At 53.3% G+C, this 19,777-nt stretch overlaps 2 protein-coding genes across 4 annotated transcripts in view; one reads left to right on the forward strand and one right to left on the reverse strand.

Annotated features, from left to right (window-relative positions):
- The first annotated feature begins 1,336 nt into the window (after nucleotides 1-1,336).
- On the forward strand, nucleotides 1,337-10,406 carry NAGPA (N-acetylglucosamine-1-phosphodiester alpha-N-acetylglucosaminidase). Of its 3 annotated transcripts, none has more exons than XM_036091557.2 (11): nucleotides 1,337-1,459; nucleotides 1,551-2,006; nucleotides 3,150-3,289; nucleotides 4,145-4,253; nucleotides 5,522-5,650; nucleotides 6,143-6,348; nucleotides 6,453-6,500; nucleotides 7,484-7,612; nucleotides 7,796-7,927; nucleotides 8,016-8,079; nucleotides 9,573-10,406. In XM_036091557.2, exons 1-11 carry the CDS (start codon nucleotides 1,374-1,376, stop codon nucleotides 9,781-9,783), a joined length of 1,710 nt encoding a protein of 569 aa, XP_035947450.2. In that variant the 5' UTR covers nucleotides 1,337-1,373; the 3' UTR covers nucleotides 9,784-10,406. The 3 variants fall into 3 exon arrangements, with proteins under 3 accessions (XP_035947450.2, XP_077930990.1, XP_077930991.1); XM_078074864.1 differs by having other exon boundaries at nucleotides 9,542-9,648; XM_078074865.1 differs by lacking the exon at nucleotides 8,016-8,079 and having other exon boundaries at nucleotides 9,573-9,735.
- Nucleotides 10,407-16,137: 5,731 nt separating this feature from the next.
- Nucleotides 16,138-19,777, reverse strand: part of SEC14L5 (SEC14 like lipid binding 5) — a 38,828-nt gene continuing 35,188 nt past the window's right edge. The window contains exon 16 of the mRNA XM_036091533.2: nucleotides 16,138-19,499. Within this exon, the coding sequence (XP_035947426.1) occupies nucleotides 19,391-19,499 (109 nt within the window). The 3' untranslated portion in view covers nucleotides 16,138-19,390. The remainder of the gene's footprint in view (nucleotides 19,500-19,777) is intronic.

Consider the following 19,777-nt stretch of genomic DNA (forward strand, 5'->3'; position numbering starts at 1 on the left):
TGGGAAAAGTGTGACCTTACTCCAGAAACTCCCAACTGTCTTAATGTTAATGCTTTGCTACAGGGACAAACAACCTTAGCTTGACTAAGTCGCAAGGCCTCCAGTATCCTCAAAGTCTTCTTTAGCATATGAAAGTGCTTTTGGACACCTCCCTTAACCTCCCCCAACTCCCAAGTATATAATCAGCCATTCCTCACAACCCCAGGGCAGCAGCTCTTTCTGCCCTCAGGTCCTGTCCCCCTGCTTTAATAAAACCACCTTTTTGCACCAAAGATGTCTCAAGAATTCTTTCTTGGCCATCAGCTCCAGACCTCACCTACATTCAAAACTATATCAAAGGTCATAAGAGACCAAGGCTCAGAAACTGTTCCAGATTCAGGGACACCACAGAGACATGACAAGAAATGCAATTCCTGGATTGGACGCTGGATGTGGGGAAAATAGCTGTAAAGGACATTATACATGGGGCGCCTGGGTGGCTCAGTCGTTAAGCATCTGCCTTCAGCTCCCGTCGTGGTCCCAAGGTCCTGGGATCGAGCCCCGCATGGGGCTCCCTGCTCTGTGGGAAGCCTGCTTCTCCCTCTCCCACTCACCCTGCTTGTGTTCCTTCTCTCGCTGTGTCTCTCTCTGTCAAATAAATAAAATCGGAAAAAAAAAAGCTGTCTTTATTTTTTTTTTTTTAAAGATTTTACTTATTTATTCATGACAGACAGAGAGAGAGAGAGAGGCAGAGGGAGAAGCAGGCTCCCAAGGAGCAGGGAGCCCGATGCGGGACTCGATCCCAGGACCCTGAGATCATGACCTGAGCCAAAGGCAGACGCTTAACCATCTGAGCCACCCAGGCGCCCTGTCTTTATTTTTAAAAAAAGGACATTATACAGAAAATTGGCAAATTTTCTGCGGATTAGTTAATAAACTCTATCAATGTAAAACGTCTTAATTTTACTTAGTCTGTGGTTATGTAGCAAGATGTCCTTGTTCGTAAAAGATATATAAAGTACTGAGGTGAAGGATCCCGATGTCTGCAACTTGGTTGCAAATAGTTGGTGGTGGGGTGGAGTATGCGAATGAAGTTGAAATAATAAACTAAACGGAACAAAAGTTAACTAGTAAATATAGGTAAAAGGTATATGGGAGTTCTTTACATTGCTCTTAGAACCTCCAAAACCTCCGGTAAGTTTGAAATTATATCAACACGAAATATTGCCCCCACCACCAACCCAGCTACACTCACCTTCTGAAGACAATAAATTATAGGACAAGATCTCGCGATATCCAAAGGAGCCCAAGCTATTCTGTTCCGGTTGAAATCGGCCACCAAAAACCTTGAGTCACGTGGGACGATCCCACGTGATCGGAGGCCCGGTTCCAACATGGCGGCCTCCATGGGTCGCTGGCTTCTCTTCCTCCTTGCGCTGCTTGGCTTCCTCCGGGAGGCGACCAGCGGCCTCGACTCGGGGTGAGTAAAGGTCTGGAGGGGTGAGCCTGGTTCGGGGAGTACTCCTCCCGGGACACAGCCCTCCGAGCTGACGGCCGCCCTGTCCCCGCAGGGCCTCCCGCGACGGCGACTTACTGCTACCATACTCCCGCGCGCGCGCGCGCTCTGCCCGGGACTGCTCAAGGGTGCGCGCCGGCAGCCGCGAGCACGAGAGCTGGCCACCTACCACGGCGACCCCCGGCACCCGCGGCCCGGCGGTGCGCACCTTCGTTTCGCACTTCGCGGACCGCGCGGTGCCTGGCCATCTGACGCGTGTGGCAGAGCCCCTGCGGACCTTCTCGGTCCTGGAGCCCGGTGGGTCCGGCGGCTGCGCTTCGAGGCGCCGCGCCACCGTGGAGGATACGGCGCGGGCGGCCGGCTGCAGGGTCGCCCAGAACGGCGGCTTCTTCCGCATGGACACGGGCGAGTGCCTGGGGAACGTGGTGAGCGACGGGCGCCGGGTGAGCAGCGCCGGGGGGCTGCAGAACGCGCAGTTCGGGATCCGCCGCGACGGGACCCTGGTCACCGGGTGAGGAGGCAGGGAGCCTCGTGACTGTCGAGGGCAGAGGACCTGAGATTTGGGTTGTAGCCGTGGTGCTGGGTTCAAGTCACCTGACAAAGCTGAGCCTCCGTTTCCGTTCTGCAGAATGGGGATAGTAATACTTTCATTGCAGTTCATTTCCCAGTATCACTGAGCGCTTGCTTTGTGTCAGGCAATGTGCTGCGCACTGGGGATATAGCAGTGAACAAGCAGACAGCCTTTGTCTTCACGGACCCCTCCCATTACTAGGAAAAATAAATAAAAGCCAGGGAAATGATTAAGATAAATTTAGATTGTATGCATGTAAAGAAGCAAGGAACAGGGATAACCAGTGTAAATGGAGTGTAGATTTTAGGTAGGGTGAATAGGAAAGGCCTGTCTCAGGTGACCTCTGGGTTGAGACCTGATGATTAATCACAAGTTAGCCAAGGCCAGAACTGGAGGAAGAGCATTACGGTCAGAAGGAAGAGCAAGTGCTAAGGCTCAGAGATGCACAGGGGTTTGGTGTGTGTGAGTGACTGAAGGAAGGAACAGAGTATCGGGATGACAGGACTGACTTTGGTTATTTAAAAACATGCTCTAGGGGCGCTTGAGTGGCTCAGTTGGTTAAGTGTCTGCCTTCAGGTCCGGTGGTGATCTCAGGGTCCTGGGATCGAGCCCCGAGTCAGGCTTCCTGCTCAGCAGGAGAGTCTGCTCCTCCCTCTCCCTCTGTCCCTGTTCGTGCTCTCTCTCGCTCTCACTCTCTTTCTCAAATAAATAAAGTCTTTAAAAAAAATAAAAATAAAAACATGCTCTAATCCTGGCTGGAGGCTGGGTTGGAGGGACCAGAGTAGAAGCAAGGAGACCAATGACGAGTTGTCAGTAGGCATCAGGTGGTAGTTTGGCTAGAGTGATGGCCTAGGAGGTTGAAGGCCAGAGATGAACTTGAAATCTGTTGAGAATTGTTTATATTAGATGAATTATTAACTGTGATGCATAGACTGTTTACAAAGGCTGCACTCAGGACCAGGATGGTTCCTGGGACACCAGGAGGAGTCAAGCAGCCAACCTGAGGAGGGGAGGTAGGAGGGAACCCTACTACCTGCAGTTGCCCCTGCCGGTGAGTGAATCTCATGCCTTTTCTGTGTCCAGGTACCTGTCTGAAGAGGAGGTGCTGGACACTGAAAATCCATTTGTGCAGCTGCTGAGTGGGGTCGTGTGGCTCATCCGCAATGGAAGTGTGTACATCAACGAAAGCCAGGCGGCTGAGTGTGATGAGACACAGGAAACAGGTTTGGGGGCGGGGTGTGGCATAGTCTTGTTGAGAACCAGGACCTCTGGGCTGGTGGAGGAAGCTTTTCTTAAGTCTTTGAGCAAGTACTATTCAAGGTACAGAGGATCGACAAATGAGGTCCCTGCTCTTGGGGACTACATAAGAAAGAAAATAGATATGTAATTTACTGAAAGGAAGTGGTAAGTGCTAAGAAAGAAAATAAAGTTGGGGGAAAATAAAGTTGGGTGGAAGAAAGGAGCTGTGAATCAGAATCCCGAATCCCTGGGGGTAAGGCCCAAACCTGTGTGTTTTAACAAATCCCTTGGATAATTCAGTTTGAGAACCTCTGGGATGTGGAGTACTGGTGTGGGAAGGGATGCTATGGCCCTGATGTGGAAATGGCTGTTTTAGACCGAGCAGTCAAGGGAGGCCTCACTGAGGAGGTGCCCTAGATTGGAAAGAGCAAACCACAGGAAGAGCTGAGGAGAAGCACAGTCCAGCCAGAGGGAGCAGAAGGTGCAGAAGCCCTAAAGCAGAAAGTGGCTGCAGGGTGGTGAGAGAGGAGCCCCCACAGATGAGGTAGGAGAAGCAGGCCAGGGCAGCCATGTTGGGCTGATGAACCATGGAAGTCATCAGAGGGCTTTCCCCTGGAGGCTGATGTCACTTAATTTACACCTGAGAAGGGTCATCTGGCCGCTATGTGGAGACTGAGTGGGATGGGGCAGAGGGGAGGCAGGACGATACACGTCTAAGTGAGACACTGGATGGTGTGGAACGGGAGGTGGAGAGTGGCATTGGACTAGCCAAAAATAACAGGCAGAGCCCAGGAGTCTTCTCAAAGGGGAGGTGATCAGCCAGGCTTCTTCTCTTTTAGGTTCCTTTAGCAAATTTGTGAACGTGATGTCAGCAAGAACAGCTGTGGGACATGACCGGAAAGGGCAGCTGGTGCTCTTCCACATAGACGGGCAGACGGAACAGCGGGGGTGAGTGCCAGGAACTGGGAAGGCCACGCCTGGGCTGAGCCCTGCTTTGAGGAACTTCAGCCCACTGACAGCTGGCCATCGGACTCCCAGCTCTTCCCTGGGGATGTTCACGTCCATCTGTCCCCTGCCTTCCCATGCAAAACAGTCCCTAGATCTGTCTCACTTCTTTTTTTTTTTTTTTTAAAGATTTTATTTATTTGACAGAGAGAGACACAGCGAGAGAGGGAACACAAGCAGGGGGAGTGGGAGAGGGAGAAGCAGGCCTCCTGCGGAGCAGGGAGCCTGATGCGGGGCTCGATCCCAGGACCCTGGGATCATGACCTGAGCCAAAGGCAGACACTTAACAACTGAGCCACCCAGGCGCCCCAATCTGTCTCACTTCTGAGAACTCATCGTCCCCTACACACTTCTTCTCAGTCTCCCCAACTTAGGCCTCCACTCTCCTGAGCCCCGGATAGGGTGATAGGAAGTAATTACAAAGTTAGCAGGGAGAAGACCTCTGTTCCAGTCCCAGCTCTGCCATCTGCTAGCTCTGTGGCCACAGACAAGTTGCTCAACCTCTCTGAGCCATAGTTTCTTCCTCTGTAAAGAGAGTGTGTTAGTTTGCTATTGCTGTGTAACAAACAAGCACAAACAGCACTCATTTGTTAGATCACAGTTCTGTAGGTCAGAAGTCTGGAGGGCTCAAATCATGGACAAAATCAAGCCGTTTGCCAGGCAGGGCTCTCATCTGGAGCTTCAGAGCAAGAATCCTCTTAGCTCATTCGGGTTGTTGGCAGGATGCAATACCTCATGGTTGTAGGACCGAAGTCTGTATTTCCTTGCTGGTTGTTGGCCCGGGGACCCTCAGCTCCTTCAGGCTGTCCACATTCCTTCCCATGCATGTTACCCTCCCCATATTCAAGCCAGCAAACATGTGTCCAGTCCCTTCATCCCCTTTGTATTTGCAGTGTCTCTCACTTCACATTCTGCCACCAGACAGGGAAAGTCTGCTTTTAAGAGTTCTTGTGATTCCTTTGGGCCCACCCAGATAATCCAGGACACTGTCCCCACTTGTGGACAGCTGAGCCATGTAAGATAACACAGTCATGGGAGTGATCTCTCATTATATTCACAGCTTCCAGGGATTAAGATGGGACATTTTTGGGGGAAGCCCATTTAGAAATTTGTCTGCCACAGTGGGCATGATACTGTCTACCATGGAAAGTAAGATCAGTTAAACCGGAAATGCAGTGGACACGGTCAACATTAATGCTCTTGTGCTTCAGCATTAACCTGTGGGAGATGGCAGAGTTCTTGCTGAAACAGGACGTGGTCAACGCCATCAACCTGGATGGAGGGGGCTCCGCCACCTTCGTGCTCAACGGGACCTTGGCCAGTTACCCATCAGATCACTGGTAAGCATGCCAGAGCCCCCTTCTTGAGGTCTAAATCCAGGCCTGTCCTCAGCTGTCTCACTCAACAAATATTGAGCACCTACTATGTGCCAGGCCCTGAGGATTCAGCCGTGAGCAGGAGAGCCAAGATCCCTGCCTGTCTGTGCTTACAGGAGGAGAGTTGAATCATACATGCTGTACCAGTACCACCCACACCAAGAAAAGGGGATTGATAGGTCAGGAAAGACCTCTCTGAGCATAATGGAACTGAGCTGAGATCTGAAAGTTGAGAAGGTGGCGAGGCAGGGCCAGGAGAACCTTCTGGGCAGTGAGAACAGCATATGTAAAGACCCTGGGGTTGGAAGAGATTGTCAGGGTGAGAAGAACCTGTAAAAGGCTGAGGAAGGGGCAATGGAGAGAGAGGCAGCCCTCGGGGGCTGTAATAGGGGGTAGGAGGGGTCCGCTGGGGATGGTCAGCGCCTTTACACACCATGTCCCTCCCCCCCCCCGCAGCCAGGACAACATGTGGCGCTGCCCACGCCGCGTGTCTACTGTGGTATGTGTGCACGAGCCCCACTGCCAGCCGCCTGATTGCAGCGGCCACGGGACCTGCGTGGAGGGGCGCTGCCAGTGCACAGGGCGCTTCTGGCAGGGCGCGGCCTGCAACAAGCTGGACTGTGGCCCCTCCAACTGCAGCCAGCACGGGCTTTGCACAGAGAGTGAGTGGGGTCTCTGGGGCGGCAGCTGTGACTGGGGCTCCCAGCCCTCACTGCCTGGCCCTGCCTGGGCCCCTCACCTGGCCTCCTTGGTCTTGTCTTGGCAGATGGCTGCCGCTGCGAAGCTGGATGGACGGGGTCCAGCTGCGGTGAAGGTAAAAGCCACCAGGCCAGCTGCTTCCCCACCCCTGGCCCCATAGGGAGAGGGGAGCGTGGCAGCTGCCTTTACCCCCTCCTGTTTCTTGCTCTCGCCTGACTGTAAATCACTGCATTAGTCTCCTGCAGCGGCCACAACAAATTCCACAAACTTACGCTGTCGCAGTTCAGGAGGCCAGAACTGCAAAATCAAGGTGTCTGCAGGGCCCGCACTCCCTCTCAAGGGTCTAGGGGAGGCTCCTTCCTGCTCCTTCCAGCTCCCGGTGGCTCCAGGCGTTCCTTGGCTTGTGGCCACCTCACTCCGCTCTCCGCCTCCGTCTTCGCACGGCCTTGCCCCTGTGTGTCTGTCTCTCCATTCCCTTACGCAGACCCCAGGTCATTGGATTTAGGGCCCACTCTAAATCCAGGTGCCCTCATCTCTTAAGATCTTCACTTAATAGTATCTGCAAAGACTCTGTGTCCAAATGCGGTCATGTTCACAGATTCTGAGGATTAGGACACAATATTCTTTTGGGGGGACACAGTTCAACCCCCTGCAGCCATCCACAGTTTCAAATCCTTCAGGGCTTTCTTTTGAGTAAGTGAAAGGAATAAACCCCTCAGCCTGACCTGCCAGGTGCTGCAGCCCCTCCCTGACTCACTGACCCAGCTCTGCTCCCCCAAACCCCAGCTTAACTGCCCTGTCCCCAGGGGCCTGCCCACCCCACCCCCTCCAGCGGTCTGCTGCTGCTGCACTTGTCCCCACCTGTACGTCCACGTCTGCTTTCTGGCTCACTGGCCACCTGCCCATCTAGACAGGAAGCTCCAGGAGGACTCAGCCTCAGGGCCTGCCTTGAAGTGGATTCTCCATAACTTTCTGTTGGAAGCATATGTGAATCTACGGGGCCACTTGGAGTGACAGAGTTCTGTTTGCTGTCTTGTTGGCCCTCGCCTAGGCGGGGCGGGGCTGGATTTTGAAATGACTCCCCTTTCCCCATGCCAGCTTGCAGCAACGGGTCCTTCGGGGAGGCCTGTGCCATGAAGTGCCAGTGTCAGAACGGAGCTGCCTGTGACCCAGTCCGAGGGACCTGCACCTGTCCTCCTGGCTTCACTGGAGACACCTGTGAGCAGGGTAAGCTAGATGGGCCCCAAGCCAGCTGGGAGGAAGCGCCAGGGGCACCTCCAGGGTCTAGCCTGGGGGGACCCCGGGGGGCACTTCTGCTTCAGCCCAGCTCTGCACATACCTGGGGCCCATTCCGTCCGTGCAGAGAGAGGCCCTGCCACTGAGGCCTCCACTTCTTCCTCCTCTCCACAGAGTGTCCTCTCGGCTGGCACGGGCCAGGCTGCCAGAGGCCTTGCGAGTGTGAGCACCAGTGTCCATGTGACCCCCAGACTGGCAACTGCAGCCTGGCCCAGGCACCAGCCCTTAACAGCATCCTCTCCCAAGGTATGGCTCCTCCCAGGCCCCTGCGGGGGGCAGGAGGGGGCACACCCCTCCCCTCCCAGTGTGTCAGCCTCTCTCTGGTCGTTTACAGTGAAGCAGTGTCTCCAGCCATCCAAGACCACCCTAAGAACAGGAGAACTGTCCCTTCTCACCGGGTAGGAGATTTGGTGGGACTTGGGGTGGGGATGGGAGGAAATCCCCCCTCCCTCCACCTGTGAGGTATGGCCTCTGCTCAGGGACTCAGCAAGGCTAGAAGGTGGTAGCAGGGCACCCAGGTGACATTTCTCCAATATAAGCATAGGGAGATGCTCATAGCTGATGCTCACAGACACCGAAGTGGCCCTGGGAGATGGGAAGAGGGACCCTGGTCACCGCCCCAGTGGGAGTCGAGGGGGCAGGGCATCGGACTCCTTTCCCTGTGAGACTCGAAACTTATTTTCTCAGTACCTGGTGCCTCAGAACCCCAATCCAGGCCCCAAGGAACTCACATCATTTCTCAAGCACCACTATGTGCTCCTTGTGGTAGGCTTTATCTCTGTTTTCTAGTGCAGTGGGTCTCAAACTTGACCTCTGGTAGGGGGTACTAAAAGAGATTGCTGGGTCCTTTCTCTGGAGTTTCTGCTTCAGTAGGTCTGGGGTGCAGCCTGAGAATCTGCATTTCCAGTGCTATCCCAGGTGATGCTAATGCTGCTGGTAGGGAGACCCCGCTTTGAGAACTTCTTTTCTTGTAGTTCTCACCTCATGGCCCAGCCCTGGGTGCCAGCCCAGCCCCACCCCCGTTGGAGGTGGGAATCAGGTGTGGGTATGAGTGAAAAGTTCCTGGCGATGTCCTAGAGGACAGGCTCATCATTAATAATGCAGATCCCAGGTCCCTCCTGGAGGTCCTGACTCAGTGAGCCTGGGGTGAGGCTCTGAAGGCCCAGAACCACACATGAAGAAAACCCTTGGCAACGTGCTTTGAAAATGCACCCAGAGCAGGGACAGTAGCTCCCGGGAGTGCCCTGCCCCCCGTCTTAAGTTCAGGCTCCTCAGGTGTGAGACTTTGAGCCCCTCCTCCCCAGTGCAGACCTGGATCCCATTGACAGCTGCTGGGCAGGGAAAGGGAGCCATGGGGGGCTGACGAGCATGCCCCCGCCCCCAGCAATATGCTTGTGTCCGCTTTTGTATTGAGGGCTTCAGCCAAAGATTCACATGAAGGAGGAAAAACAAGGATCATTGAAAGACCCCGCCAGCTCTGCAGGAGGGAGGAAGGGGTGCAGTTCTCCCTGCTCTATCTGCTTTGAGGTTTCTGGAACATCCCCTGGAGACCAGGATGCAAACTGATGCCTCTTGGGGCATCATTAGATCCCCAAGTGTATTTTATTTGGCCTGCAGAATTTAAAAAAAAATTTAAGATTTATTAGCAACATCTGAAAATCAGTAACAGTCACGTAAAAAAAAAAAAATTCGTGGTTTCTCTTGAAATATCAGGAGATGTGGCAGGGCTGGCCTGCATGCCACATAGTGACTCACTACTGCTCCCCGAATGTGTGTCTGGAGGCCCCCGACACTGCCACTGTTGTGTGGGAGGGAGGGAGGGAAACCCTTCCCCTCCTGCCAACAGCACTGCCCAACAAGCCCCTGTTGAGGCTTTCTCTTCTGCACCCAGGACCACCTGGCTAGCCCTCACCCTGGCCCTAGTTTTCCTTCTGCTGATCAGCACAGTGGCGAACGTGTCCTTGCTCCTTGGCTCAAGAGCAGAACGGAGCCGGCACCTGGATGGGGCCTACGTTTACCACCCACTGCAGGAGATGAATGGGGAGCTCCTGGCCACAGAGAAGGAACAGCCGGGTGATGCCCACAACCCCTTTAAGGACTGAAGCCTCCAGCCTGCTCTGAAGGCTCGTTTCGACACGGTCTGATTTCTGCAAGGGAAATTTCAAGGCCGCTGATCATCTGGGTGATCTCAGCCCCTGTGCCAAGCCAAGCTTCTGACAGCACCTGTGCCTCAGCCCCTCACCTGGCCCCGGGCCCTCACCTGGTCGCCTGCCGTGACACATGCAACCCTAGCAATACCGTGCTCCCCAGAGAGAGACTGCGTCCTTCCCTGCCTGCCTGTGTCTGCTGCCTATAAGGCCTCCCCTGAGGGCCTCCCCCGAGGGCCTCCTCCACTGCCAAAGAGCCTCCGGCCTCCTGAGGCCGGGGCCGCTAGCGATGGAATGCACCGTGACCGCACCATGACCAAATGGCAGGGTCCAGCCAGCCCCCCTGGACAGGGATGGATTACAGAGACGAGGGCCATGTCATGGGACCCTTTTGTACAGACCTCATCACAGAATTTGCCAATTAGAACTCTTATTTCCTGTCACAGGAAGCTCCTTAGAAGGGGGGGGAATGAAATCATGTTTACAAACTTTCTATTTTGGTATCCTGCCGCCAAGAGAGGCTTTTTATCACTTGAATAAATTGATGTAATTAAAGGAGCCCCCGGGTGGCATCTGAAGCCTGAATTGTGGATTTCTGGGTGTACCTAGGTCTTAACAGGTGGGATTGCTTCACCTGAATCCGGGGTCATAAACAGGCAGCCCAGAGCACATCCAGCTCCCTGATCCTCTTTCTTTGATCCAGGGTTTCTCCCTTTGTGGTGTACACAAGTCACCTGGAGATCTTGTTAAATGCAGATCCTGGCCCGGGGTGGGGTACAAGAGTCTGAATCTCTAACGAGCTCCCAGGTGAGGCTGAGACTGGGGGGCCTGGACCATGTTTTGAAAGGACAAGGTTTAGTCCGCACCATGACTAAATGGAATTTAAAGTAGTTACCAGCGTTTAAAAGTCAAGAGATAAACAATATCAGATTTCTGACTTCTTTTTAAAAGAGGGCAAGCCCACAGCCCCTGCCAATGCCCCTCCAGGGCAACGACTTGTCAGAGATGAGAATCCGCAGTCCCTGTGTGGGCCTGCCTTCTCCAGGTCATCGGAGCCCCCAGCGGTCTGTGGCCTGCCATCCCTGTGAGTATCTGAGTTTATAACCCGTGGCCGTGAAGGGTCTTCAGGAAGTGCCTGGTAGCCCCCCCCCCCCATGAATGTATGTTACACTGTGCTTAGCAGATCTTTGGGATGAGAGATGAGGGAGGTCCTGTAGCTCCCGGCAGGTCCTCAAAGAGACTTGTGCATGTTATGAACTGAATGTGTCCCCCAGCCCCCAAGATTCCTATGTTGAAGCCCTAACCCTCTCCCCTTCCCCCCACCCAGGTGATAGTATGAGGAGGTGGGGCCTTTGGTTTAATTAGTTTTCGTTGAGGTTGTGAGGGTGGTCCCCTCATGATGGGATTAGCGCTCTTGCAAGGGGAAGAGATGGGAGAACACCCACTCCACACACGCACAGAGAGGAGGCCGTGTGGACACGCAGCAAGCTGGCAACTGACTACAAGCCAAGATGTGGGCCCTCACCAAGAACTGAATTTGCCAGCACGTTGATCTTGGACTTTGAGCCTCCAGAACTATGAGAAATAGATGTCTGTTGTTTATAAGCCGCCCAGTGTATGGTATTAGTCACAGGAGCTTGAGCAGGCTAAGACACGGTATAACTTATTAGCTATCTCGTACTCCGTAACTAGTCCAAAACTTGGGGGCTTAAAACAACAACCAGGTACTGCTTCTTCTGAAAAATAATTATTTTTCGTGATTCTCGGGTCAACTAGGTGATTCTGTTGATGTAGGCTGGGGTCAATGATCTCAGCTGAGCTCACTGGTATGTCTGCAACAGCTAATGGGCCCACTGGGATGGGCTGGTCTGAGATGGCCACAGCTGATGACATAGCTCCCCCTGGTGCCTCATCCTCCAGGAGGCTGGTTCAGGCTTGGGATCCAGGTGGGGGACGGGGATCCTGGAAGAGAAGCATGCAAGGCCTTTTGAAGCTTCAGCTCAGAACTGGCGTGACCTCACTTCCACCGAGTTCTGTCAGCTGGTCCCCAGGACCCCCAGATTCAAGGTGAAGGGACACACACTCCACCCCATAGTGAGAGGAGCTGCAAAGAGGCCTGGGTCCAGGAGGCTAATCGAGCCCATCCTGCAGTCTGTCTGCTGCCCTGCTGGCCCAGTTTCACTTCAGAAAGGAAGAATTTGGTTCTGAGAAGTGAAATATCACAGGCCAGTTTCCCAGACTCCCAAGTTCCTGCAGGAATGTGTCTGTGGGTCTGCGTGTCTTTCTGTCTCTCCCCCTGAAGTTGAGAGCCGCTGAGCCAGCCTGTGATAGTCCCTCCAGGGTGCTGTGTTTTGGTCCTGCAGTGGGAGCCACGGGCCAAGTTGTCAGTATCCTTGGGCATAGTTGATCCTACACCTAGTGAACCATCACCCGAAGTTCACGCTACCCACGGCCAGGCACCTGTCATTTCTACCTCCTAACTCAGCCCCTTTTCTGGGCCTGTGACCCAGGTTGGAGGGAAGGGAGAGGTGGCATTCACAGCATGTCCAGGAACTTGAGGGCGGCTGCTCATCCAAGGAACTAGGCAAACGCTTCACGTTGTAATTCCTCCTTCCAGAAATGGAAACAACCAAGTTCACATGTTCCTCCAGGGACCTTGTTTTCAACTCCACCTGGAAGTCTCATTCTGTGTTTTGCTCTCTTGTAGTGAACAGCTGGTCCCTGGGCTGCTTTGATGTTTTGCTCCCAGTGTTAAAGGGTAGCAAGTAGTGACAAGAGCTGGGAGGACTTCCCAGACACCATTGAATCATGTTGGCATATTCCTGAGACACAGTTCCTGAGCCCGGCTGCAGGTCAGAGTGTATTCCCCAGGAATGTTGTATTATTGCAGAGGTCCAGATCCTGTCCCAGGCCCATCGAATCAGAATCTCAGGGGCAGGGGGCCTGGGAATCTACAGGGAGCACCTTCAGGGATTCTGAGGCAATGGGCTGTAGAAACCCTTGTCCTGGGAGCTCTGAGCTCTGCAGAGGGCATCTCTGTCCTTGGCTGGGCTGGCAGCTGAGCTGGGAGGTTAAGGTGCTGTGCATGGGTCTGGTGGATTTCAGGCCGGAGGGAGCTCAAGAGGGTCCATTGTGGTGTGCTGGAAGGGTCCCTGGTCCAACGACTAGGGTAATTCACCCTCCCTTGTTTGTATAGGGGTATCTATCATGCCTGCCCAACACCCAGGCCCTCTTTTTTTAGTAAATGCCCTGTCTTTGGCTGGATCCCTCCCAGCAGCAGAACCTGAGATAAGGATGTGAGGGCAAGTAGTTTATTTGGGAGGTGACCCCAAGAAGCCCTGGTGGGGGCAGGGAAGTGAGGTAGGGAAGGAAAGGCAGCCAGTACACAGTGCATTAGTGAGCGGCTCCCCACTGTGGGCAGCCAGGCTCCATCACCTGGGGTCTCTGGGAGAATGCAGAGAACATCTTGGGGTTTTGCCTCTGGTGGGGTGTTTGTCAGCCGACATGCTGTCATTGTGGGGTGGAGGCTTCTCCTGGGGGTTAACTCCTTGGCTTGTCTAGCCTGCCCTACACAGAGGCTGAGTATACTTCAGCAACCAGAGGTAGCCACCAGAAACTTGCAGTTTCTTGCATCCAGACGCCTCCTGGTGGTAATGAGAATGCCCAGCGAAGGTGCGCAGGACACTGAGAGCCACGGCCATGAGCCTCCCTCCCATTGCCTTTAGGGCACTACCTCTCCCCCATTCTCTATCCCTCTGGTTTGGCTGGTACCATCTCTTCAAGTACCAGATGGCATGAATAAATGGGTCGGAGATAGTCCCCTGTCCCAGTTGGTTCACCAGAGCCCACCCTGGAATTTGGGGAAAAACACTTTGCTGAGATTGTCCACCTGCCAGGGTGTGGGCTACATGGAGAAGGAGAGTGAAGCCAATGTGGAGAAGAACCAAATCAAGACAAAAGGGGGACATCATTTAAGCCCCTAGATCCAACTGTACCTGAAGCCGGTAGCATTCTTGGACCAATTACACGGACCAGTAAATCCCCATTTTTGCTTGAGGCACTTTGTGTTGGATTTGAGGTCTCTGGCAACCCACAGAGTCTAACACTCATACTGTTCGAGGAGAGGCACATTTTGGACTCGGGCATTTGCGGATGGGGCATGGAGCAGTGGCAGAAAGGTGTTTTGAGATTCTGACACTTACCTCTGGTGGTGGGTAGGGGCATGTGTTGACACATATATACAAGAGCTCGTCATCAAGCTTTGGGGTTGGTAGTCAGGGATTAACATGGACTAATTATGGTGGTGCAAGAATCCCCTCCCCACCTTGTGGTAGTGATGGAAGACCCCTGGGCACAGAATGTGGACCAGATGTCTTGGTGGCCTGACTTGGAACCTCCAGAGTCCTGTTGCCATGGTAACAAGTGGCTGTTGGGATGCTCTTTATAAAACTTGAGCATCAGGAAAGTCCCCAGAAAAAGGTTCAATCCTGGGCTTAATGGGTGGGCTTTCCAAGGCTCTTAGGAGCCCTGATATGGGAACATTCCAGTGTGATGCCCAAAGCTTTCCTTGGATTTGCAAAGGGGTCTGTGTCTCAGAAAACTTTGGGCTCCAGGAAACTCTTAAGTCAGAGGTTTCAAGTTATGCTTTTTGCGGACCCCCGTTCCTTGGGAATGCCTTGGTGGGGGAGGGGAGGCACTGAAGTGGGGAGAGGGGGAAATGGTCTGAAGAGAAGTTTGAAAGCCACAGCCGCCTTTCATATCCCTGAGAGCTACCTGGCACTTTTCCTTCTGGCTCTTTCCAGGCCCTGCCCAAACTCCAACAGCAGCTAGTGCTCTGAGACCTGCCTCCATGGAGGCCCCAGCAATCTGCTTTGGACCTGGGCCCTGGCCCCAGAGGAAGAACTGGTCCCAGAGGCAGCCTCTGGGCCACAAGGGAGCCCTAGTGTGACTTGCCCTCTCTGGGCCCTTCAAACCCCAGGAGGCTTCTGGGGAGGCGATTCTGCCCAGGACAGACGTCAGCAATAACTCATGGCTCAGACCTGATCCTAGTTGGCCTGCCCCAGGGACCTCTGTCTTTCTCAACAGCCACCACATGCTGGCTGGTCCTTTGAGAGCTCTTACCCACAGTTGCAGAGAAATCCATGGAAAAGTCCCAGAGAATGAATGCACGCACTGTACCAAAGCAGGCAAGGGCTGCTTCCTCTCCCTCATTTGTATGTGTTGGGTAGGGCTGGGTAACCAAAGCCAGTGTAGATAGGGGGCCCTAGAGCAGTCACACAAAGAACCACACCTCCTCTGCTCCCCCAAGTGACAGTCTTTGGCCTTCTGCTCCAAAACAAGAGAGCCTTTTCAGAACCGCATGATGTGCATGGCAGCACCCCTGCTCTGTGTCCCAAGGAAGCTCACAGGAAGGACAGATAGTGCCCTGGACAGGGCCCCCACCCCACCCCCAAACTCAGGACTATGGCTGTCCTTGGACATAACGCTAGGACATAGGTCAAACCCCAGGGAACAGGGCCGAGTGACCCAGAAAGATGGACGGCAGGGCCCTCAACCTTCACCTGGATACCTGGCAAGTAGAATCCAGAAACCCACCCTCAAGATTCCAAGTCAGCAGTGCTGAGTGGGCCCGGGGATCTGCATTTAATACCACTGATAAACTACGCATATATCTGTGTATGCACCCTATGCATATGGAATCGTTTGAATAGCATCCCCCTCCCCCGGAATTAACGTCCACACAGAACCTTAGAATGTGACTTTCTTTGAAAGTAGTCTTTGCAGATGTAATTAGTTAAGGATCTCAAGCTGAAATCATACGAAATTTAGAGTGAACCCTAAATCCAGTGACTGGTGTCCTTATAAGACAGGAGACACACAGAGAATAAGCCATGTGAAGACAGGCAGGGACGGGAGCAATGTAGCCACAAGCCAAGGAGCTCCAGGAGACTCCAGAAGCTCGAAAGAGGCAGGAAGGATCCTCCCCGAGTGTTAGGAGGTGACACCTGCAAACACCTCGATCTCAGACTTCTGGCCTCCAGAACTGTGAGGGAATCAGTTCCGGTTGTTTTAGGCTACCAAGTTTGTGGGAATTTGTTACGGCAGCCCTAGAGAACTACTACCGTGTATCTGTGCTTTATATATAAAAATGTGATTTTTTTTATGTGCCCCCTTTCCCCAAAGAACCAACTCGCAACCCCTTGAAGGTGATACCGCCCCTGTGAAAATGCTTTTGAGTCTTATAAACAGCAGAGTAACTCTTGAACAAGCCCAGGGAAACCTCTGGGGTTTAGGAAGTAGGCAGTTGAGGTATATCCAAATCTAAAATGTTTAATGCTTTTGGTTGGAGCAAATGATCAGGCAAACAAGGAACATCATGTTTTACTGGCTGAAATAGAGTGTGTGGAACAGAATTATAGTATTCTCGTCGAACAATTTGTTTTACAGGCAGAGCAATTCCAGAGTGCAGGATGGGGGATAAAAGTTCTCAGAATCCCCGTATTTCAGCCTGTAGAGAGAACATTCTCTAGCTAGTTGGAGGAAGTACCACTCTGAATGATGCTCTTCCAGATTAGTGGATTTGCTCAGAAAATGCAAGCAGTTTCTAAAAGGGAAAGTAAGAGGGAAATTATATCCTGACACCCACTTTCCTCTGGATGCTCATGGTGCTGAGCCTTCTGTTTTATGAGAAACAGTGACAGGCGGGCATCCTCAGGAAGGAGTCTGGAGTGTTTGGTTGAGAAGCCTTAAATCATCAGGATAACCTCTGACGTTTATCATGTGCTTTCTGTGTGCTGGGCACTGGGGTTGTGGACTCTACAGCTGCTCTCACTTGTCCCACGACAACCCAGTGAATGAGGTAGGCACATCCCCATTTTACAGATGAGGAAACTGAGGCACAGGGGAGTTAAGTCACCTGCTGGAGGTTACGCAGCTAGTGAAAAGGCGGCTGGGGTTTGAACCCCACCCCGTCTAAATTCTAAGACCCAACCTCCTAAACACAGTGCATGGGCAGGATCCTTTTGCTTGTGGGTTGTTTCTGTTCTGGTCACAACAGGTTAATGAACAAGAGGGAGAAAGAAACCAAGCCAAGGAGCTTCCAACCCTGGGGTCTAGGGAAATACAGAAGCCAGGAACTTGGCAGCCCTTCCTCGGATTTTTAATTTCACACCTCCCAAAGGGAGGAAAGACCTATTGATTGATGAAGCTCCAGCTTGGACCCCAGAAACCGCCAGCAAGGGAAGGGGGGACTGCAGCAGATGCCACCATGGCTGTTTGCTGTTTCTGTGACCCAGCTTCTCTTGTCCTGGGGTGATCTGCTTTCTCCTATCCCACTGCTGCTTCTGGAGGAAATGGCAATCACAGGACCCACAGCCCCTTGGCCAGTGCATCTGTAGGAACGAGCACACTACTCAACAGGGCCAGCCAGAGCCTTCTGTGGGATCTGATACGGGAAGAGAATTCTCTCAACCTTAGAGACTGTGAGCCCTATGGTTGTGGCTTGGGGCTGCTGACAGACACCTTTCCCACGAGGTGGAGGAGAGGATGAGACCAGTGTGAGAAGAGATACAGAGCTAGGAAGCCTGGGTGAGGTTGAGAGGATGAGCACATGAGCCTGAGGACACTGTGCTCCTGGATCCAGCCATACCTGCAGCAAGCAAGCCCTTAGCCATCCCAGTTACAGGACCCAGGGAATTCCCTTTGTTGCTTAAGCCAGTTTGAGCTGGAGTTTTCCCAAGGGAGAAAGAATGAGCTTTCAAGGGGAGAACTGAGGCCTGAAGCTCATCCCTTTTGTCCAGGCTGGACCGTTCACAGCAGATCCAGGTTCCAGTTGTCAAGCCATGTAGAACCCCAAGTCAAGGAAAGGTTTCTCCATCCTTCCCTGGTGCTAGTCCTAGATAATTAATGTGTGGGGAGTGCCAGGGCAGCTTACCCCAGAATGCTTCTAGGGCACACCTGGGTTTTAGAGGCAAGCTAGAAACTCATCTAAAGACTGGTGAAAATATCTCAGATTCCTCAGTGATAAATGTCCAGTGACATGGGAGCAATTAGCTTTGAGAACGTTTTCAGTCTCCCCCTACCTCTCTCCCTCATGTGCACACACACCTTGATGCAGGATGCAGTTTTGGATTTTGTTCCTATACCTGAGGAGCAAACAGAGATGGATGAGACTCCCTCCCCGCAGGGAGAAGGATGTCTCTGAGAAGGTATCTCCTTCCCTCTGCTCCAGGTTTGGAGGTGAGGTTGGTGTGCAAGGAAGTCCTTGCTTTCCTTGCTGCATCATGCCGAGACTGCATGGAAGCATGAACCCCATGGCTGTAAGCCTAGCCCTTGGGCGAGACGCAGTGACTCTGGGTGTTGACCAGAGATGACCCCCAGCTGTAAGCAAGGCTATGAGAGAATAGTCTGTCAATACTGAAGCTGGTTCCAGGGGTCAGATTTGCCCTAGGGTGGACAAAACAAAGTCACAACCTCCTCCTCCCCATAGGGGAGTCCTGATGCCACGTTGAGATCCTGGATCCAGCCTTACCTGAAGCAAGAACTCCTGGACTGGCCAGTTGCATGTGATGATGACTGGTTACCCTTTTGTGTGGGTCTCTGTGACTTACAACCAAAAAAAGTCATAATTAAACAGCTCCAAAGTGGGGGGGGGAGGACCTCCAGAGGAGTTTAAAGACAGACAGAGCCACTTCATCACTGCCTGGGCCTCTCCACCCTCCTCAAGTCGGTGGTGGTCAGGTTGACTTCCTAGCCAAGTGCTGGGACAATGGATTTCAGGTCCAGGTGGGCTGTTCCCCACAGGAAGTGGAGCCTGTAACTCATATAACTGCTCACCATGCATGTCTTGGGACACAGGGCATTGCTATGGAATCAGATGCAAAAACGGTCACTTCTGCCTACCCAGCGTCCTTTCCCTCTTGTGGGCTACCCCAGTATTCCTAGAGGCAACCTGCTTATGCTTTTCAAACCAGGTGGTTGGCTTCAGGAACAGGCATGTGGTCCAGGTGGACCAATCATTGAAACCCCATCCCCATCCCCATATGGTGATTGGTCCAGATTGGACACAGGACCCTGCTGCTGGCCAATCAGTGTTCTCTTCCCTGGGAACTGTGATTGGTTCAGGGACCAGTGTGGGACCCAGGCAGGCTGATTAAACTCCGTTCTGGGAGCTTGGATGGAACTTTGGGAGACAGAGGTTCTCTTCCGCTGAGCCTAATGGTGATGGGGTCCCCTGCGTCGGGAGGGCACCTGAGAAGGAGGCTGTCCAAGCAAAAGCAGAGCCAGAGGTGGAGGGGAGGCTGAGTCTGATGACATCCCTGAGCTCCCAGACCAGGCCGACCCAAAGGTGGCCCACCCACTCCTTGGTTTTCCTTACGTGAAGCGCAAAGGAGATCATTCTGTCTTTGCATCCTCGAGAGTGCACGAGCTGGATCATTGCCATTGGCTCCAGATGCCCCAACTTAGTGTCCAGACACAGGGCTGCAGCCCACATGGTCCCAGACCCCGTGGACACTTGCAGACATAGGAGGCAAGCGGGCTGCCCCACAGGGCTCAGTCCCAGCTATCTGGAGACCAGGGGGCTGCTGTGGGACTGGCCAGAAGAGGAGGAGGTGGTGGTGCTGAGCTGGGAGAAGCCGCTGGTGCAGGATTCCAGGCTGGACATGGAGCCCCTGGGGAGGAAAGGCGTCGCACGCACATTACCTTCTGGTGGTGACACAGCCCTGGGGCCCACACACAGCAGTGGAAAAGCTGGTGATGCTGCAAATGAGGCCCCAGGGTTCTTTCCACAAGACTGGTAACCACCCCAGGCACAGAGGGCAAGTGCAGAGGGAAAAGCAAGTGAAGTTACGGTGAGAAACGAGGCTCCACCCATTTTCCTGCCCACCGCCCCCCCAACCCCGACAAAGATCCCAGCCTGCCACATACCATTCAGGGGCTTCCTTGACCT

The sequence above is a fragment of the Halichoerus grypus genome, chromosome 6 (genome assembly GCF_964656455.1).
Source record: "Halichoerus grypus chromosome 6, mHalGry1.hap1.1, whole genome shotgun sequence".
Taxonomy (NCBI): domain Eukaryota; kingdom Metazoa; phylum Chordata; class Mammalia; order Carnivora; family Phocidae; genus Halichoerus; species Halichoerus grypus.